This window comes from Chroicocephalus ridibundus, chromosome 7 (genome assembly GCF_963924245.1).
Source record: "Chroicocephalus ridibundus chromosome 7, bChrRid1.1, whole genome shotgun sequence".
Taxonomy (NCBI): Eukaryota; Metazoa; Chordata; class Aves; order Charadriiformes; family Laridae; genus Chroicocephalus; species Chroicocephalus ridibundus.
Genome location: NC_086290.1, coordinates 6,597,411 through 6,616,978, shown reverse-complemented (window position 1 = coordinate 6,616,978; position 19,568 = coordinate 6,597,411). Strand labels below are relative to the sequence as shown.

The 19,568-nt window shown below is 39.1% G+C and overlaps 1 protein-coding gene across 1 annotated transcript in view; it reads right to left on the bottom strand.

Moving 5' to 3' along the window:
* Positions 1-9,077: 9,077 nt before the first annotated feature.
* Positions 9,078-19,568, bottom strand: part of LOC134518457 (von Willebrand factor D and EGF domain-containing protein-like) — a 187,161-nt gene continuing 176,670 nt past the window's right edge. Inside the window, exons 28-29 of the mRNA XM_063341290.1 lie at positions 17,008-17,105; positions 9,078-9,147 (exon numbers count right to left, since the gene is read on the bottom strand). Of these exons, the coding sequence (XP_063197360.1) occupies positions 9,133-9,147; positions 17,008-17,105 (113 nt within the window). The 3' untranslated portion in view covers positions 9,078-9,132. The remainder of the gene's footprint in view (positions 9,148-17,007; positions 17,106-19,568) is intronic.

The window sequence follows — 19,568 nt, the reverse complement described above, 5'->3', positions numbered from 1 at the left end:
TTAGTGGTAATAAAAATATTACAAAAATAGGAAATGAATCATTTCACCCATGTGCCATGTAAGGCTTTACATTTTGAAATCTCCTATTGGCTGGAAAATTTAATTATTTTTTCTCATTTTGAAGATGGATTATATAACCAAATATATTTTTTTCCTTTTCCTTACACATTGTGATCCAATTCCATTTCAAGTTTTGGCATATTTTCTTCACTAGAAATTGTTTACACAGTTTGAAAGATAAAATGTAAATATTTCCATTGTCTTGGCGGCAATTTTATAAATACTCGTAAAACATACAGTAAAATGAAAGTAATTTTTGGAAAATCTAAAGGTCAAGCTTGATCTGTGTCTCTTTGAGTTATACATTATTTTACCTATAAACTACTAATTAAAAAGTAAGTGCACTGTGCCCAATAAATGTCCATTTGTATTTGTGTTCTCCAGCAGTTACTTCTATCGCAGAGAAGTAAACAACCATTTTATAATTTTTAATGGAAATGTATTATTTAATAATGTTTTAGCTTTTGTCTTCGATAACTCTTGCTGTAATTTTGTTAACGTAAAGTAATCTCTGCTTAGTTTGTACGGCATATTCAATAATGACACAATGCTTTTTAATACAAATACACTGAGTGCTGGCCTCAAATCCCAATGTCTACTAGACATCTTTCTAATTTGCAAATAATTTCAGTTTTTTTATTTTGCTGTTACGGACTGATAAATCCACAGCTTAGAACTCAGTCACAAGCTCTTCTTTCCCCCGAACTTCAATTCTGTGGCTTTATAAAAGAATATAACCATTTGAAATCAAAGTAATTCTCCCTTTTGTGAGGGTTCACTTTGTTAGTTCACTTAAGCTCTTGAGCTGGAATACTGAGTAGTTCCCGTTACCTGCGTGCTCTCTGGGGAGCCCAAGGAGGAAATGCAGATGGTTTTTAGGTAGGTCAACTGATGCACACTGAGCGTTTCCTTGACATGCTACGCCTTGGCTAGAGTATATAATGGCAAGAACATCTGTAGCTGAAACTCCGGCACGGATAAGATGGTGTTGCAGAGCATGTGGAGGGGCTACAGGGAGCTGTGGGAAAGCGAGGACCTGGAAGTACTTTTGGCCTGGCTTCAATAGGGCAGGCAAAGCGTGCGCTTCTCCGGGCATCTGTGGAGTCAGAGGGGATCCTGCTTTCCTTCAGGCATCTCCCTTTGTGTCTATAAGGGCTGTGAGACTGTTTGATCTTGAGAAAGCTTGAGCTCAAAATTAGCCAGAAAACTTTCTGAACTCCTGCTTAATTTGTTCTGCTGTTGTTTTAAGTTTCCACCCCCCGCCTCCACATTTGTTAGTAATTTTGTACAAAACTTCGCTCAGATAGGAGCTACTTCAGCAGCATATTGTGAATCTCTGAGCACACCTAACTTGCATAAAATTGAGTGTATTGCAGGTGCCCTCTCTTAACTAGGAAAATTTAAAGCTACTGGCTACAAATCCAAGCATGAAATGATCCAAAGTGGAACTCTGTATCTCATGTGGCCTGTTCTCCCTCATCTGAATTTAGCCCATACAGATGCATCTTGCTGTGCCCTTGTGCCCAAAGGCAGAGCTTAGCCTCCAGCGTCTGGGCAAAACACTCGCCAGCGCTCTCAGGCAGTAACAGATTGCAGTTCTGTAGTTGTCGGTACAGTATTAAAATTGCAGCTTAAGATTTCTTTTCATGGACCCAAAACACCACACAAGCATTAGGAGCGGTTTGTAGAGTGTCAGGCTGCTGGGATGAAACTTTTCCCGTTGAGTGCAGGGACAATTTCTTGCATGTCTATGGAATATTTATTAGTTCTCAGATCGCTCGTTAATTGGTATGAATGGGCAAGTGCATTTAGGGTCATACTATAACTAAGGTATTAAAGTGGTTGATCTTTGCTTTCTGTGGTTCGTTTCAGCTGAACTGTGGACTAAACGGTGGCAGCGTGGCCTTAGAAACACTTGCCTTGAAGTTTGCTTTGTCTGAGTTTTAGCCTGCCCCTGTGGTGCCCTGTGGCATTAACAGGGTCGTGTAGGCTGTGAAAGAGTTAAGTCTTTTGGGTACTGCTCAATGTTACTTATTTTATATAATAGGCTCTTTTTTTTTTTATTTTTTTATTTTTTTTAAAATATAGTGAGACCAAACTAAAGTCAGCATCTTTAGGAAGGAAAGACAGCATTCTTGTAAGAGCATGGGTCTGGGACTTCAGAAATTTGTATTCAGGTCTTGGCCCTAAGCTTGTTTCGGAATACGCTTGGTCTGACTTGGTGGAACCAGCTGCTAGGAGAACCACGGCCTCTGGAAAGCTGTGTGGGATGCCTCTGCTCTCCTGTTGACCTTACTGGAAATTGCTTCTCTTCCTCCTGCCCACTCAAGCCGTGGAGGCCTCCCCATCTCTCTCCTCCTTGGTCTCTTGGAGGATCTCACTCGTCTCACTGCCGTTGGCTGTGGAGCGATGGCTGGATCTGGCAGAAGCATCTTGTTAGACCTGTGGAAGGTCCCTCACCTTGTTGGAGCTGATTTCTTCGTTTCACAGGTGTGTTTCATTTGTCCAGTTCTTGTATATAGGTTGTAAGAAACTGTGCATTTGTATAACACACGGCTCAGGACTTGGACTTTGAAAACTTGGGTTCAAGTCCCTGTTCAAATCCCGTCCCTTTCTGTTGTCGTGACTGGCCTGTCATAGCTCAGTAGAAAATTAATTTTCCTTATTCTGGTACCTTCTGCTTTGTGAATAGTTCCAGGAACAACAATTTAACATCCCCTCGTGGCCCTTTTCAATACTAGTTTATTTTTGTGTTGAAGCCTTGGTTTATACAAGTGCAGTTCTCTTCTGCCTGACCAGTAACATTTCCAAAAGTAAAGGCATGGACAGTAGAATCGTGTGCTTCCTGCAAAATCATGTGTTTAGCATGTACAGATCAATTATATCCAGTTAACTCATTGGGTTTGGGTCTGATTCTCTCAATTATTTGAAAAAATAATAGGTACCATGATTATACAGATTTTATAAGCATTTCCACTGACACACTCCCTCAGTTTTAACTCAGTGATAGCCTACATGCAGCCCCTTCATGATCACTGTTTTAACCTTTGAAATAAATTTGTCTTTACATCTTCCTGTTTAGACTGTAATACACTTTATTCGTCTATAATAATTTCCTATTATTTTATGCAAACACTCTTTATCTTTCTTTTTTAATCCAGGTAGTCTCTAGTGAAATAGTGACTAATCTAGATCCTATCCGCCCCACTCCCCCAGCTCCTTCCTAATGCTGCCGTAACCTTGCTCAGGTTCTTTTCTGGTTTTGGGTTTTGGGTTTTTTTTTTTCAGACATTATAACTCAAAATTCACTCCCAGCTTTTGTTACCTTGAGACTGAGACTGGCTTTCTTTTGTTTAGTTTGGATTCATTCCTCTCCTCCTATTCTGTATTTTTTTAAGGAAAGGGAAATCAGTGTTCTGGGCATACTTTGTAATATCTATATATCCTTATGTCAGTATTAATCTCCGTGCTTTTGCCTTGTTCAAATACCACCCTATTTATTACACTGCTTTATTTTACAATAGTCTGGACCTCACATAATTTCAATAACTGATAGTTTTCCATCTTGATCTTCCCAGCTACGGTCTGTAAAACAATTCTGTTTAGCTGGTTACTTATGTCTTGACTTGTATCTTTATTCTCAAATGTTTCCAAGCAGAAGTTGCAAAAATAGTTCTTGTTATATATAAAGAAATAGAGAATAGAGCCAGGTTTGAATTTCATTTTGGTCATTTCTGTCTCCTGCAGGAAATCCCTGCCGTTTCTTCATGTCACTTGCCTTCATGAACCTCCAGTCTTCTTCAGTAATTTGGTCTTGTAAAGTGATGGCAGGTCGTAGCTGTCAAGGGGAAAATGATTGCTTGGTATATAAGGGCATAAGCTTTTAAAAGGGTTTTAATAGCAGGAGAAAGGTTTTGAAATGGTCTCTGTATTAAAGGGCAAATGAACATATTAGGTTGATAGTGGCTTGGGGTATTAAACAGATAGGCTGCTTCATTTTGTGCCCACTGAAAATTTTTTTTCAGTACCCCAGACTTAGTTAAAATGTGAAATAAACAGGCTTGATGATCACAAAGGCTTGGATCTTCTTTCTCTGAGACATCCATGTTAGTAACAAACTCTTTGTTGACCATCAGAAGCTTGGCGCAGAGTACAGGGAACACATGCAGCTTTTGAGTAGGGTGATCTAGTTTTGTTACACCCTTATGACAAATCTGTTTTATACCTGACACGGACTCTGACAGCACTAACAATCTAATAAATCAGTCATGGGTAATGCATGCCGAAAGCTGCTTTGGGGAAAAAAAGAAAGGAAAAAGCGGGGCACTCAGGAGCAGACCAGGAGTATGTTTCTTTCTTCCCGTGGCTCTAAGGCAAACTGATTAAATCCTCTGTATTCTCTCAGTAAACTTATTGCAAGTTATTCCGATCTTCCTGTTACAGTACAAATGCCAGCAGGTTTTATGTCTAGATCGAAATTATTTCTAAACAGGGGAAAAATAAAGTCTTAATCAGGTGTCAAAGAAATCAGCTGGGAAATTGGCTGATCCCATCAGGAACACCATCATGGCAGAAGAGTAAAATTTTGAGAGCAAAGTTAGTACAAAAATTTTTGACAAAATTATGATCATTAGGATAAAAGTTCTTTCTGGTTCAGACTGAGAATTTGTCTAGTTAGGTTTTTGCCTTGGAAACACTTTTAATTTTTTGATCAGCTTTAATAGAGTGACTTCTCCAAGCCAGGTTAGCTGCAGAGTTTGGGGAGGTGTTGAGTCATCTCTCAAATGGGAAGGTAATAACAGAACTGGCTCTGGCACAAAAGAGAGAGAGAAGGAAGTAATTTTTTGAACTCTGAAGAGCTCAACTAACACATCTAATTTGGAAGTGAGTTGCCCGTGACCCAGGCAGAGGCAGAAAAGACAGGCACCTCTGGTCAATAGGTGTCTCAAGTGTTACAAATAGGAAGCAATATGGAAGAGAGAGTAACGTCCGTCTGCGTCCTGTAAGGCAGACATCTTCTTCCTTTCCAAACCTGCCTTGCAGGTGCCCAGGGATCAATCCAAAGCTCCCCTCCTCGAGCACAATAGAAACTTGTTCTGAATAATAAACGTTAATTTTGGATGTGGCAACTCCTACTCTGAGCTCCTGAGTATGAATTAGTTTGCTGAAGTCTAAATGGTAATCTCAGAGGTACATATTGTTATGCAGACCGTGTGTATTCTGCTATGTCCTGCTCCTTCTCCAACTGATATTAATGTTAAAATATTAATTGAGCATAAAGGTGTAGTACTAAGACCACAGAGCATGTCACGCTTTACAGCTTTTGTAGTTAAATAATTTAAAGTTAAAATAATTTTATGCATAATTCTATGTGTATTTATTTACGTATATGGAGTATTGCAAAGTCTTTTTCATTTGGGACGTGACACATTAGTTGGCAGACCCTCTCAATGTGTCATCAGCTTGAATTGAGCCCCAAAATGTAGTCACTTCATTCCATCATCTGATGTTTTTCCAGTCACTCGTGTGGAACAGGGTTTTCTGGCAGGAAGGCTGAGCATTAAATACACATAGAGACCAGATCACGCTACTCTCCCCTACGGTTGGTCTCCCTTGGACAGGATTAGCGGCTTCTGCTGTTGAGCTGCTGCTCGACTTGTTTATGGTCGATCCAAGGAATGACACCTGCAGGCCCCCAAAAGTGGTACATTTCTGGAGCAAAACTCTGCTCATTCTAGAAGGAGTTAAGACCTACCTACCTATTCTGCAGGGAGTACATGCACTTCTTTCAACTTATGTAGCACATCCTAACATGAGAGAAAAAAGCCTTTTTTAAATGAAAAGAAAATGTTGTTTTTCCTGATGGAATACTGAACAGCATGGCTGTTTTTCCATTAAAAGCATTTTCTTGGCTTCACAGCAATTTGTAGGAGGTTTTCAGCTAACGTGCTATGGAGATACACATATATGTGCGTACGTACATATGTGCAATGAAGCATATAACCTGCCCCATCTTTTTACCAAAGGTTAATGATAGCAGAGAGTAGGCACAAAAAAGAACTCCTTCCTACTTATTGCAGTTTCCTGCTCTCTAGGCAGAAAAAGTGGTAGCGTCATCTTTTCTCTTGAAAACAACACAAACACAATGAAAATTCAAAAGGAATGCACTCAGGACCTTAATGTCTAAGCATCCACATGAATGAGTATTATAAGCCATGGATGAGTTAAATCTGGCAATGATGGCACTCTTAAGAAGGTTTACGTAAGCAAAAATCCCAAACACTCCTGCTTCTGCCTATTGGTTCTGTTTGCTATTCCCATAACAGGATCATGATATATTGTGCCCAATTTATTTGGGGTTTTAATAGGATTTTGAAACAAGCCTTCAGCAAACAAAGAGTTTTGGAAGTCATAGTGACAATTAGAACTAAATAACTTACAACTTCAAGTAACTATGCAGAGGTAGAGTGCAATTAGTAAGACTGATTCCTGCTGTAAGCTCCTTGCAGTCTTTTTGGACAAATAGCAAGTAGAAAAAGTGGCTTATAAGTATAAGACAAGATTTAGAAAAAACAAGACCTTATATTTCCAAGACAAAGTCCCAATTGGGTATTTTTCAACAAGGTGTAGAACACCTATGAAAGTACAGAGATTAATTTTTCTCTGACATTATTCTATATCTTGTTTAAAACACAAGCTGAGCATATAGTCATCCCTGTATCTAGTGTCTTTTCAGCACAGTATATTGAACAATCAAGGGAAGAAAATCAGTTAAGTGCTGAAGAGGCTGGGAGAAAAGGCACAGTATCAAATTAATCCTCAAGAAAAGAAGTGTTACACTGACATGGTCTGTGAAACTACAGTAACTGTAGGTTACCTATAGTTCGAGATCAGATACTGGAACCTGAGCGTCACTATTTATCAGCAATTGTTTGTGCTTTATAACCACACATGAACTATCCTCAATGATGCAAAATACCTTTCTAATTGTCTAAAAATAGAGGGGGATGTATATTGTCTCACACAGTCACTTCTAGAAATACAGTGAGAAGCTGCAAGGCGTTGAAAGCTGTTTTAGGTTTTCAAATTCAATCTTGGCAAGGGATTTTGTTCATTAGCACTGTCTCTTGTAGACCTTATGGAGGCAAGGTAATAGAAATCTTTTTTATTGATTGGGGCTGTACTTCAAGAAAGGCGTAATTGCCACCCTAAATTTAATCTTGTAGGTATTCATCTGGTGCCAATGTTCTGTTTTAGTATTAATGCCTTCCTGGAACTACTAAAATGAATGCTAAAAACTTAACTTCATATTAACATTACTAACTATGATCTAGATCAATAAGTATTAGTAAAATATAGCAAGTTTTTTTGACATCTGGTCATTTGACTAAGTGTTTGTTTAGTAGGAAACTTGCAAGGAGTGGCAAGTTTAATTTGCTTTTTTAATGCTTTGCATTTGGGATACTATTTACATTGGAGCAATTAATAACAAAATAAAGGAGGAAACTTAAAAAACAAAGAATAGGGAGTCATTTATTGGAAAACAGATTGGATACCTTTAAAAGCATTTTGCTATATTTGTTAGATTTGGGGAAAAAATGCTACTAATAGGAGCTAGGCGAAAGGGAGAAGGAATGTTCCTGTGAGTTATAGTACTGAAAAGTTTCCCAAGATTTTTAAACACTTAATTTGCAATATTCAAAGGTCTCACAGTCAGTATTTTTTATTCTTGTAAATTGACAGTAAGGGTCAGATGAAATTTTACATCTAGTTACCGTTGTAGCCCTGAAGGTTCAATCAAAAAATCCGTACTTGTGCCTTTGTTCCCCTAAGTTACCTCTGGAGGAGTGAGGAAATGTCAAAACTTCTGTATTCCTCCATCAAGGCACCAAGATTTTGGTCGACAGTTGCTCTGAACCTTCCAGTGAGACAAATGAAAGGAGAGCATGAATGCCCAGAGCGTGGTTTGGGATGTACCTTACTGAACCCAAGAGTTGTCCAAAGTGACAGTTGATAACTCTTTTTTTCCAGGAGAACTTATAATTGGTTTCCTTATTCCCTTTCTCTCACTCCTTCCTCCTTCTCCCAGGCTTCCTCCCACTACTCCATCCCATCCCATCCCACCCCATCCCATCCCACCCCACTCCACCTCACCCCACCCCACGTCAGTACCGCTGCCTTGGATGAAACACGCGGCTTGTCTTTTGCCCGCTGGTAGGCGAGCCTACCAGAGTGGATTTCTGTAAGTCTGAATTTTCCGATTAAGATGCACATTTCTGAGAGCGCCTAGATTTTCCAGCATTTTGCTAAGCCTCTGTTGTATGATTAGAAAGCCAGTTTTCTAAAGTGCTTCCAGGGATTAAGGCTGTATGGCTACATGGGGACTTGTGTGTCCTTAGCATCTCAACCCTTGACTCATCTGGGAGCAACTGTACAGCCATTACAGAGGACAAAAGAGAACTCAAGTGTAGATGCAGCTGAAAGCCAGAATTTTAGCAGGTATTGCAACTTAGAAAACCAAAGCAGTTTCTCAGCGGAAAGATGCTACAGGCTGGAGCCAGCATTAGTTAAACATTATTGAGGTCTTTCCCTTGGTAGTCACTGAAATTTCTCAGTAGAAGCAGGATCTGACTTATTCACTTTTCTCTAGACTCTGGGTAAACATACCTGTTTAAAAGAACAGGAAGAAATCAGGAAATTTATCTGTGCCTTCAAATTTTAATGGAAGCAGAATAACATGGCACTAAAAATCTTTATAAAATGGTCTGTACCATTTTAAAATCTTGTTGTTGTCCGGAACAGTCGTTGTGATGGTGTCACTACAGCCATGGATCATGAATTTGAGTCTTGCCATAGATAAGTTTGAAAATAAATGTAGGTTTATTGACGTATGAGAAGGGTTTGTGGGTTTTTTTTTATTTATTTTTTTATTCTTCTGTGTGATTATATGAGGGTAAAAGGGAGAGAACTAGCAATTTCTTCACACTATATCTTCCCAAATGGAAAACGTGCTCACTGCCAGATTATCAATACCCAAATGATCGTCTTCATTGTCCTGCTGTTATGTTATCTTCATCCTATTGGGAGCTGCAAAAAAGAAATGAGGATTCAGCTGCTTAAGGGACTATAGAAGAAACAGCCTCATGCATGTGGTGTCATGTAAGAAATATTATGTGCAAGCGTTCAAATGATTTATTATAGTTACTGTATTTTCTTTGGAATTTTGATGTAATTACAGCAAAATCGCAATCCACATTTTTTTTTTTCACAATTTTGACTTAGGTAACCAAAGTTTTTATTAAGCAGGGAATGAAGAACATGTTTTTGAAAGGGATTAAGCAGTGAAATGATGAATGGAACTGTTTCCAAAGCGTGCGCATAAAGTGATATCATCTAGCTAAGGCTGATTTCTGCTCCATCGCTTCAACAGGAAAATAGCTATATTGCTGAAATGATTCGGCTTAGGCTCTATTATTTGCGGTGGTGCTTGACAGTTATGGAGTTGGAATTCAATTTCTTTCATCTAAAGCAGGTGTGCCTTAAAAAAATCACTCTGCCACTTCTGTATAACGCATGGAGATTGTTGGCTTCTTGCCTGAAAACGTTTCAGTGCACTTATCCCATTTTCATACAGCAGAAGTTGTCCATGAATATCATCTTGGTTTAAATACATGAGTGAATTTTCTTTATCCCAAAACAAGATAATAGATGATATGAAAAGCTGTATTTTATGCCAGCACATAGATTTAAGAACCCGTTTTGAAGGGCAGTTTTATAGAAATCTATATTATAAAGCACATAAAGATGTTGATATTAATTTATTATTCAGGACAAGAAGAAAGGTGCTCCTTAATCTTGATGTATCTGTATTTGATATGACAGGTTAACCTTGATATTAGCATCATGTATCCAATGTTACTTCCCTCTTTCAGTCTAAAATACCTTACCGTAGTTTCTGATAGTGATGTATCCAGGTAGCGGTTGTTTATTTGTGAATAGTACGTGGCACATTTATTTTATCTGAAAAGAGAGTGTACTTCTACAAGTGCCTGCTGGGATTTACACAGAGTAAGGATTTGATTTAACATGGAAAATGTGTGTGTAATATCGGGAAGAGCGATATATATTTATTGAGGTCAACTGAAAACATATGTGTGTGTCTGTGTCATATCACATATTTCCGTATATCTATATACACATTTATACTAAGATACGTATCTGGATTTTAGATGTGTATATGTAATTTCATGTATAAAATAGGATGTATAACGAAACATAAAATGCTGCAAAGGCCCCGTCCTGCTTTCTTTTGGTAAAACCATGTGTGAAGGAAGTTGGAGCATACATTTAGTACCAAACAGGACAGAAACGTGTAAGCGTTCATGTTACACACAACTCTGCAATTACTCCAAAACCCCATTCTGAAGGAATTTGTCAACTGAAGTCAAAACATATCAGAGAAGACTTTCAGTAGACTGATTTCTCCTGCGTTCATGAAACTCTAGAGAGCAAAAGAAAAACATTGTAATTTCCAAATCAGTAATGCTCTCTCCCATTTAGACTTAAAGAGAAGATATATTTTTATTGCAGGGGAAACATCAGCAGAAGTCCAGAACGAACACTTTTGTAAATATTCTTTCTTCATAAGCTTCTCTGAGATTAAAAAGGCGTTCAAGTATTCATACGCACTACAGGTTTTCATTTTACTGTGCACTACCATAGCATTGTAAATCCTTTACGGACCAGTGGCAGGCTTTGGTCATCACTAGGATGGAACACACATGGAGACCTCCAGGCTAGCAGGGACCCGAGGTGGCGAGTTCACTGGTAGGGCACTTCGATGTGTGGATTTATCCGGGCATGCCTGGAAGCCTGAGCTCTTGGGTGCTTCCAGGTCTAAACCAACTACAGTGTGTCAGGCTGCCTCTGAAGACAGCCTGAATCCCTGAACAAGGACATGTCTTGAAGGTATTCAGTGGAAGTCCCAGTCATTTTTCTTGCTTAAATAGCATTAGCTACTCCTACATTCCTTTGTAATAAGCAAGCAAATTGTCTGGCATACATGTTTATATTTGACTTTCCCTTTTTTTTCTCATATTATTTCAATTTCTTTCTCAAATCATTTACGAATAGGCACGCCGGTTTTTCCTAAAACTCCACTCCAGCTTGTGTATTCACAGATGCCGAGCACAGTTTGTATACCTTGAGCACGATGATTTGTGATTTAGTGTCTCTTGATGTATAAATGAACAAAATAATAGTGACATTAAGGTCACTAACTGCAGCAAAGGGTTGCCTAATATGAGAAACTGTTTATTAAAAACATCTCATATTTTCAGGCTGTACTGAAATCAATAATATGTTTAATTTTTGGAAGGCAGTCACTGGGTTCATTCATAGGGAATGAATGGCCTGTTGCTGTTCGATTTACTGGTAAATTCCAGTGTTAAAAAGATCTGCTATCAGGTTTGCCTTTTCTTAATTATTATTTTCTGTAACGAGCTACACTTCTCGGTACCTTTATGCCTTCGAATAAATATTCAACAGACAGGCGACTTTAGAGCATTAATATTTAAACTGTTATTGGGAAAATACACCATCATGATAGCTTGTAGTGTAATATTATGTACTGTTTATATCTAACTAGATAACATTGTTTAGCTTAAATTAATTCTGTTGACTTAATTAATGCTATTACTTTAATCTATTTCGAAAGGAAAAAAAGAAAACCCAAGGAAAGCGTGATGCTATCAGATAGGACAACAGATACAATAGGAGTTTCAGCTTTCCGAAAAGCTCCCTGTTGTACAAATGATGCAGTGATTGTCTTGGTCTCTCTTGGGACTCCTGCCAAAGTTTTTAACAGTGGTTCCACTGGAAAAGGGCCTGTTTAGTCTGTTTTGTTTGGGTCGCCCCTTCCAGCCCCGAACAAATGTGCTCTAATGGCTGTTTTGAATGTAAAAGTCAGCGGGAGCATTTGTCTTCATGTCTGCCACGAAACTTGCTAAATTATCTGGCTCTCTCAAAGAGTCAATACAAATTAAAAATACGCAAAAGGTTTCTAAGAGAGTGATTGCTATTCTAGCAAGTTCATTAGCCTTCTGAGGAATGCTGTTGGCAGGCTTTGTTTAGCAGAAGTCCAAAACAAAGTAAACCAAAAATGTCAGAAAATGAATTGCAAATCACTTGGCAATATAAATGTGAGAACTAGGATGTAGATGATGAATAATTTGGGAAAATTTATATTGTTCCTACAGGAATCTTAACTGCACAAAGGGGAACTATACCAAAGACTACAGCAGAGATAGGGGAATAACTTGATTAAGCGAATATGGGCCGTCCAGCTTTTCCAAATGCACCGGCAAAACCAGGCTCCTGACACTATTTAGTTTGTGGAAAAAAAAAGGGAGTTCTGCAGAAAGGCCTTTTTTTTCCCAGTTCCCTCTATCTATCTCTCTCTCTCTCTCTCTCTCTCTCTCTCTCTCTCTCTCTCTCTCCTGGGTGTTTTCAGTATATACTGAGGAAAAAATGCTGTTAAAAATGAATTTTTTGCTCTCATTTTGTGAGACTAAGTTGAAGACCAGAAATTAAGTTCACAGGAGCAAATCCTAAACTGAAGACGTGGTGATTACCTTGTACCTCCTTCCCCAGGAAAGGGAGGTGGGTGGGATTCGGTTAGCTGCAGGTGCAGTCACCTGGAGCATCCCTTGTCAGCTGCTGCTGAGGGAAGAGAAGAGGCTGCTCCCCTCCAATTTAATCCAGGTTTTTTGACAAATTTTACATGCCACTGCTACTGTATTGTTCCCATTATTTGACGACACATAACAGAAGCAGAGCAAAGCGTGAGTTTTAACTCCCGTAGCAAAACATAGTGGTCAATCTCACAAGAAGGAGAGAAGACTGCAGACGACACAGCCAAGGCTAACGTGCCTTTTCTTTGGTCTTCACGGAAAGGTTAAATGTGACAAAAAGTTCAACATGATCAGAATTAACAAAGGAACAAGAATGCAAAGCAGAGTTGGGGAGAAACTGAGTATTTAGATTCGGAAAAGTCAGATTTAAGGCCTGCTTACAAGGTTAAATCACCAGGCAATAAACTGGGATTTGAATTTACGCTATGCTATCTACTGTGCATTAACTCCCCATATGGAGTCTTAGCGTATAAGAGAAGTGTTACATGAAGCAACTTTTCCAGGTCAACAGGGCCTCATAGAGTTTACCCCAGGCTATTTAAAGATGCATTTTCTAAACCAGCAGTGATTTGCTTTGAGAACTCACGACGGATATAAATAGTCCCAATAAACATAGTAAGTCTCTTTAAATGAGAAAAAAAATGGAAAAGCAAGAGAAAAAAAAAAAAAAGCAGCCAAAGATTCAGACTAAGTTGGTATCTAGAAAGATACTAACACAAATTATTAAATAACCAATTTATAAGCCCCTCAACTGTAATGAGGTAAGCAGCCACCAGGTGCAGATACGGTTTTCACTTTAGAGAGATTTCTGACATGACTCAGTCACTCGTGCCTGTATGATTCAGATGAAATAAGTACGGAGCAAGCCCTGTTTGGGTAAGAATTATCAAGGAAAAATTTATCAACATCAATTTGATCAATTTTGCCGGTCTGTAGGCCCTGATTTTTCTACTGTTTTCTACTTTCATTAATGTCTCAGACAACGAGATGACACATTTTTGAACAATGTCACATTTGGAGGTAAGGCAAGCGGGCTTAGAATTAAAAATCTTTTTGATAAATGGGTGAAACAGCTTGAAATCCATAAGAGAAAATTAAGGAAAGACAATAAAAATGGTGCTTGCAGAGGAAAAATCAACTGCAGAAATGCCAAATGGGAAATAAGTGATAAGGTGTCAGCATTGTGGAAAAGACTGGGCAGGTTGCTGTTGTAGTGCAGTCAGAGAAAAATGTAAATCCGTTGCTGCAAATGTGTTAACCAAAGACTCAGGAGCTGCTGGGCACTAGCCCGTGATGGCACACAGCTACAACGCATCGGGAAAGAGATGGAGAAACTGGAGAGAGTTTAGACAAGAGCAAGAGAGAACAGGCTTTGAAACTTGTTTGGATTAGTTTAGGAAAATGGGAGAAAATCAGGCAGGTGAGAGTCTAACTGGCTTAGAACATGTAAACGTTGTTACTGAAAGACCTGTGATAACTTTTCTCCGTTCCCACCAAAGTTACCCCAAGAAGTATCAGTTTTACTTGCAGGAAAAACAAAACTGTGCTGTAATGATGTAGTTAAATACTTGAATAACTGCTTAGATAAACCGTGAGATTTCCGTGACTGACAGGGTTGGAGAAGTTGATTAAAGCCTGTTCAGAGATTGTTCGCTTATACCTGATCCAGTCTGAGAAATTAACTCTTGGGAGGCCCATCAACCCAAATTTTCTACAGTAATATGGGTGTGAATTCCTGTGTTTACAGTTTACTATAATCCATGCTAGTAAATGAGCTTTGTATTTTAATATCTCTCATAATATTGGTTTTTTTTGGAGGGGTAGCTCATTTGCTTTCATATAATATAAGCCACGTAATTTAAACTAGACACTATTAAATCCATCATTTTTATTACTAAGTTTGATTCTAGTTTTCAGCAAGACTCACGGATTGAAGGAAACCTGTTAATTCTCTTTTACTCAGAACATTTCCTTCTTCACATCAAAGCAATGTGCGTTCCTATCAGTGCAGCCAATCAGTATTTCTGTAGAATAAGCCGTGAAAGTGAAGAGTGATTCAAACGGTCTTAAAAAATGTGAGATGAATTATTGCTAGAGAGAGCCATGTGTTTACACGTGTCATTGATGGCTTGGCATTCTGGACATACATAATACGCAAAGTCTTTTTCTACTTTCTTTTCCTTTCAGGACTGATTTACTGTGTAGTAGTTTATTCATGCGAGAAAGGAAGCCTGTTTTTTTTTTTTTTGATTTAATATTTTCTGTTAAGTGCAACAAAGTTCCATTTCATTTGTGAAATGACAAATATCATACTTCACACTTTCATAACTAGAACAATGCTCTAAAGCAATCCTGGTAATCTTGGTCTGCTGTATCAAAAAGGGCAACTCTTGACCTTCTGAGGGAAAGTCTCCTGGATATAAACACCTGCAGAGAGTAACTCCAGTTTATCTTGGCATATTCCTGCTTCCATTTGGACTTCTTCTATTAATTATTTGAGAAAATGTGCACCGTATTTTCCTAGGCTACAGCCAACCTGTTTAATAGATTTTTATATACAGAAAATGACAATATTTACGCATCTTATCTACATCATCTGCATTTCAGTATTGATATAGGAGCTGTAATGTAGTATGAGAATGTACTTGTTAAGAAAAATCCATACAGAACTTTAATTCTGATATTAAAATCTAATTATCATCAACAGAATAAAGGGACTATCTGAACAGATTTTCATCCTTTCTCTTAATGCATTATGGAATTGAAATGAAAATATGTTGATTTTTGCCCCTAGCCTTTGAGTATAGATAAATGACAGGGCAACCTGCCTTTTTGAAAGCTGGAGATGGGGTCGTCGGGACATCTGAGTGGAACAGTGTTTGAGTTGTGGGAAATGACCGTGGCTTAAAAATGTGGCCTTTAACAATGGCAAATGTAAAATGTGTTGGATGTTTGTGATTGTGGAAGGGAGGAGATTCTCTGAGAAACAGGTGGTGCAGGATATGAAATAAAGCAGCACTCAAAATCGAAGGGGAAATTCAAGTTGATATATACCATGAACCACAGGCAAGGTGGAAAAAAAAGGTTTTGTCTTAGTGGTGAATCAGGGGATAAACTGGACTCACTGACATACACTGACGTGATGGTCAGATCCAGCCCAGCTGTCACATGTTCTGTAGCCTTGCAAACCATTCTGTTAGTTGGACATGGTTTATTGGTTTCTTTTGGGAGGATTGGGAGTGAGGATAATGTTTGCCTGACTCAATGCTTCTCAAATTCACGCAAAAAAAAAAAGATTTGCAGGAACTGGACTTCAGTTTGCTTTGGTCAATGCCAGGAAGAAAGAAATCATTGTTTCTTCATAAGGCAAGGGGAACAGCTATCACAGCACGAAGATACAGAGCAGGGCAGTGTTGCCTGTTTTGGCTGTCATTCGCCTTGGAAGGGCACAGAAGATTTAGCCCCATCAGCTCTGTCTGAGCACATGCTGGAGCATCCAGTTGGTAATGGAGTAGGGAGTGCTAACGGGTGCTGGGAGAGTTCATCTGGCAAAAGAGCCTCTAACAAAGTTACTTGGAGGAGCGAGATGGATCCCTCTGTGAGCAGGAGAGCTGTTTTGCTGTTTTGCCACTTTTGGGTAGGTCTGTAGTGACATTTAATGTAGACTTTGAGGTCAAGCTCAGCAAGATGAAGCGGGCTGTCTGTGGACATCGTAAACTGGAGTGGAGAAGGAATGAAGAAGACTTACTGCTGCTCGCAGACCTTCTGGGTGCAAGGCCTGAGGTTTCACCTTGCGAACAAGAGGCACAGTTAGGAAGGGGGAGGGGTGAAAAGCAGGTGGAGGGGTGTCTGGTGGGGAGGAGCAGGTTGCCTTTGCAATTTAGAGAAGCTTCCAGGCTTGGGCTGGACTGCAACCAGCTATTTTTCTCCAGGGTTTGCTGTGTAGATGATCAGTGGGTTTGGACAGGAGCACTGCATTAAGGATGACCCTAACTACCGGAATAGAGACAGCTTTTGTGGGTTTTATATTTGAAGTATTAAACAGTTCAGTAAGGGAAAAATTTGTACAGAACTTGGATACAGGGTTATTTTGGCAGCTTAGCAGTCATTAAACTTCCTTTAAACCGTTTTGTAACCTTATTTACATCTTTCATAAAGTTAACAAGACTTTAATCCATTTTCCTGTGAGCTATTTCAATTACATTTAGCTATTTTTGTCCCTCTTACCATAAGAATCAGTGGTTTCGGACTTTACCTTCTTTTCACATGCTGAACCAGTATGGCCACTTCTGCAAGCACAGACATTTGGTCTTATGCATCTGCTTCCAAACAGACATTTTTGCTCACAATGTGCTACAAATAAAAAATAAAGTTGTTTAGAAATACACTTATTCTAAGTCTTGTAATTAGGAAGGGAATATTTAGATGCTTTTAATGGAGGAAAGGGCAATAAATAAAAAAATATTGAGGCATTAAAGATGGTTTGCCATAGGCTTTTTCATACCTATGTGTCTGTTATGTGTACAATTTTCTTTATTTTTCCCTTTTCTCCCCAATGATGGGGAAAGAGAAGACTTTGCCAAAGTAATCGCCTCGCCTCAGTCAGAAATGGACCAGTGCAAGGCCTAATTTTGAAAGCCAGGATACGTTCTGGGCATTGGTGGTTGGGTCAGATTTGTGCCAAAACTGATTTTCTTTTGTTCCAATTGAAATAAAACAACAGCTGTTAAAAGATCCATTCTTGACTTGAGATGAAGAGATATGTTAAATATGGACGCACAAAGGTGACGCTATCACAATAAATAACAGGGAGAATTTGTGAATTGCATACTTTACACCTCTGGAAACCAGGGCATAAGAATATGTAATTTCATGGTCCCACAGAACCAGTAATGAGCTACTTATTCCAAATAAAAAAGAATCAGAAAAACTTTTTTATCTTATCTATAGTTCCGGTGTGCTTATAGAGGCCCATCCATTTGAAGATATTCTGTTAATAAAAGAATCAGTGTCCTTTTTTTCAGGGGAGAAAAAAGATAATAAATTGAATTAGTCAAATTTCAGCCAGTTTTTCATCCTCATTAGCAGTTTATGTTGTTATGACATTGTTTTGGCTTAGAGGAAAGAGAACAGCCAATTCATAGGGCACCAATTCAAGAAGAACACACATGTCATAGTATTTTAATTAGATCTCATGAGTTAAACCACCTATAAATATTGCCAGAATATTGTATCCTAGTTACAGGCAGTCAAACTAAATGCCTTCAAAACTGGTCAGATGTGTATCAACAAATGGCATCATATTTTCTTGTGTGGCACAGACATATAGGAGGCTGCAAACCATACACCGTTAAGACAGATCTGAAAATGAAGTAGACGCATGTCTATGATCCAATACCATTTCCTTCGTCATGGAGCAAAGTGTTCTATCAGATCTGAAAGATTTTAATGTATCCTTCTGAGGGTTTTTTCATAGAAAATCAGTTTCAACAAATTGAGGGGCTGAAGGAACAAATTCTCGGATTTCAGTTTGTTAGGCTTAGGTTCTGATTTTGACACAGACTTAAAGTCATGCAAATTCTTTGTGTTATGATCTGAAGTCTTAGAGGTAGACTGGGCCAGTGAAATTTCTTTAGAAAACACCTAGTGAGGTCCTATGCCATCCAAATGCGATTCTCAGTTATACGAATTGTTATAGTGGCCTTGGAAGGCCAGCAACAAGACGGGTAACAACGTCTGGAATTCGTATTGGTTTTGTTCTATCAGGTTATCATGGCAGGTGACGCTTAGTGAGGAGGTTGAAATTTTGCCAGAGTAGGGAATATTAAAATCTAAATATGTATAGTGAACTTCAGGCCTGACAGCTATGGGACAGAGGAGCGAAGGAGCAGACTTACTGCCACTCTACACATCCTGAAAAGGAGAGGCTGCAAACAGCTTGGTAAACTCTTGTGAGTACAGTCAGGTAGTGAGGGTTCATGCTATGTCAAAACTACTGACCCGCACCGTGTCCAGAACAAGAACACGTAGAGGCCTGGACGTGCTGGTGACCTCCAGGTGCTCCTTTTTAAAAAGCCAGCTGTGTCAGATGGTTATCTGCTGTAGGACTCCAGTGACCTGGAGCCAGCGACTCACCTCCCTAGTATATGAGCTAGTTGATATATTTCCGCTATTTTGAAAAGGTGAAAGTGCTGTTTTGTTGAAGCAAGTTTTTATGAAGCCAACTTGTTTTTATTAGGTCTCTGTTGCAAAACACTCCGTGAGACCCAGAATAGGCAGCTGCAAACCTCTGAACTTCTCCTTCGTCTGAGAGGGGGAGGCCCATGTTTGAGTCCTAGGTTTGGATGGGGCAGAGGAGGAATGAAATCACGCTCAGTCTGGAACAGCGTGCTCATCATCTGCCGACTGCTACTTCAGCTCCTCCACGAACTTTGAAAGAACTCAGATTTATAACTGGAAAAATCACAGAATTTCATTCACTGGAACAAAAAACCATTTCCCAGTAGGGAATGTGTTGTCAGCAGAAGGGGCTCCTTGTGCCTGCACCGGTGCTCTTCCACTGTACTAAGCTAGAAGAGAGAGAACTGTGTATGCTATTGCTGCCATTCATTTGCTATGAACTTGGGCTGCGGAAAAATGGAAGTTGAGTGTCCTTTCAGCTTGGTAGTGGATAAAACAAGAACAGGGTAAGGCGAAGAGAGGTGGACTCTTCTGAGACCCCTATAGCAGCTTGGGGTGTACTGGTTCGCATGGGCAGAAGAATAAGCATTAGATAAGGTACTAGGCTCTTTTTCCATCTATGGTTTCTTTGATTCT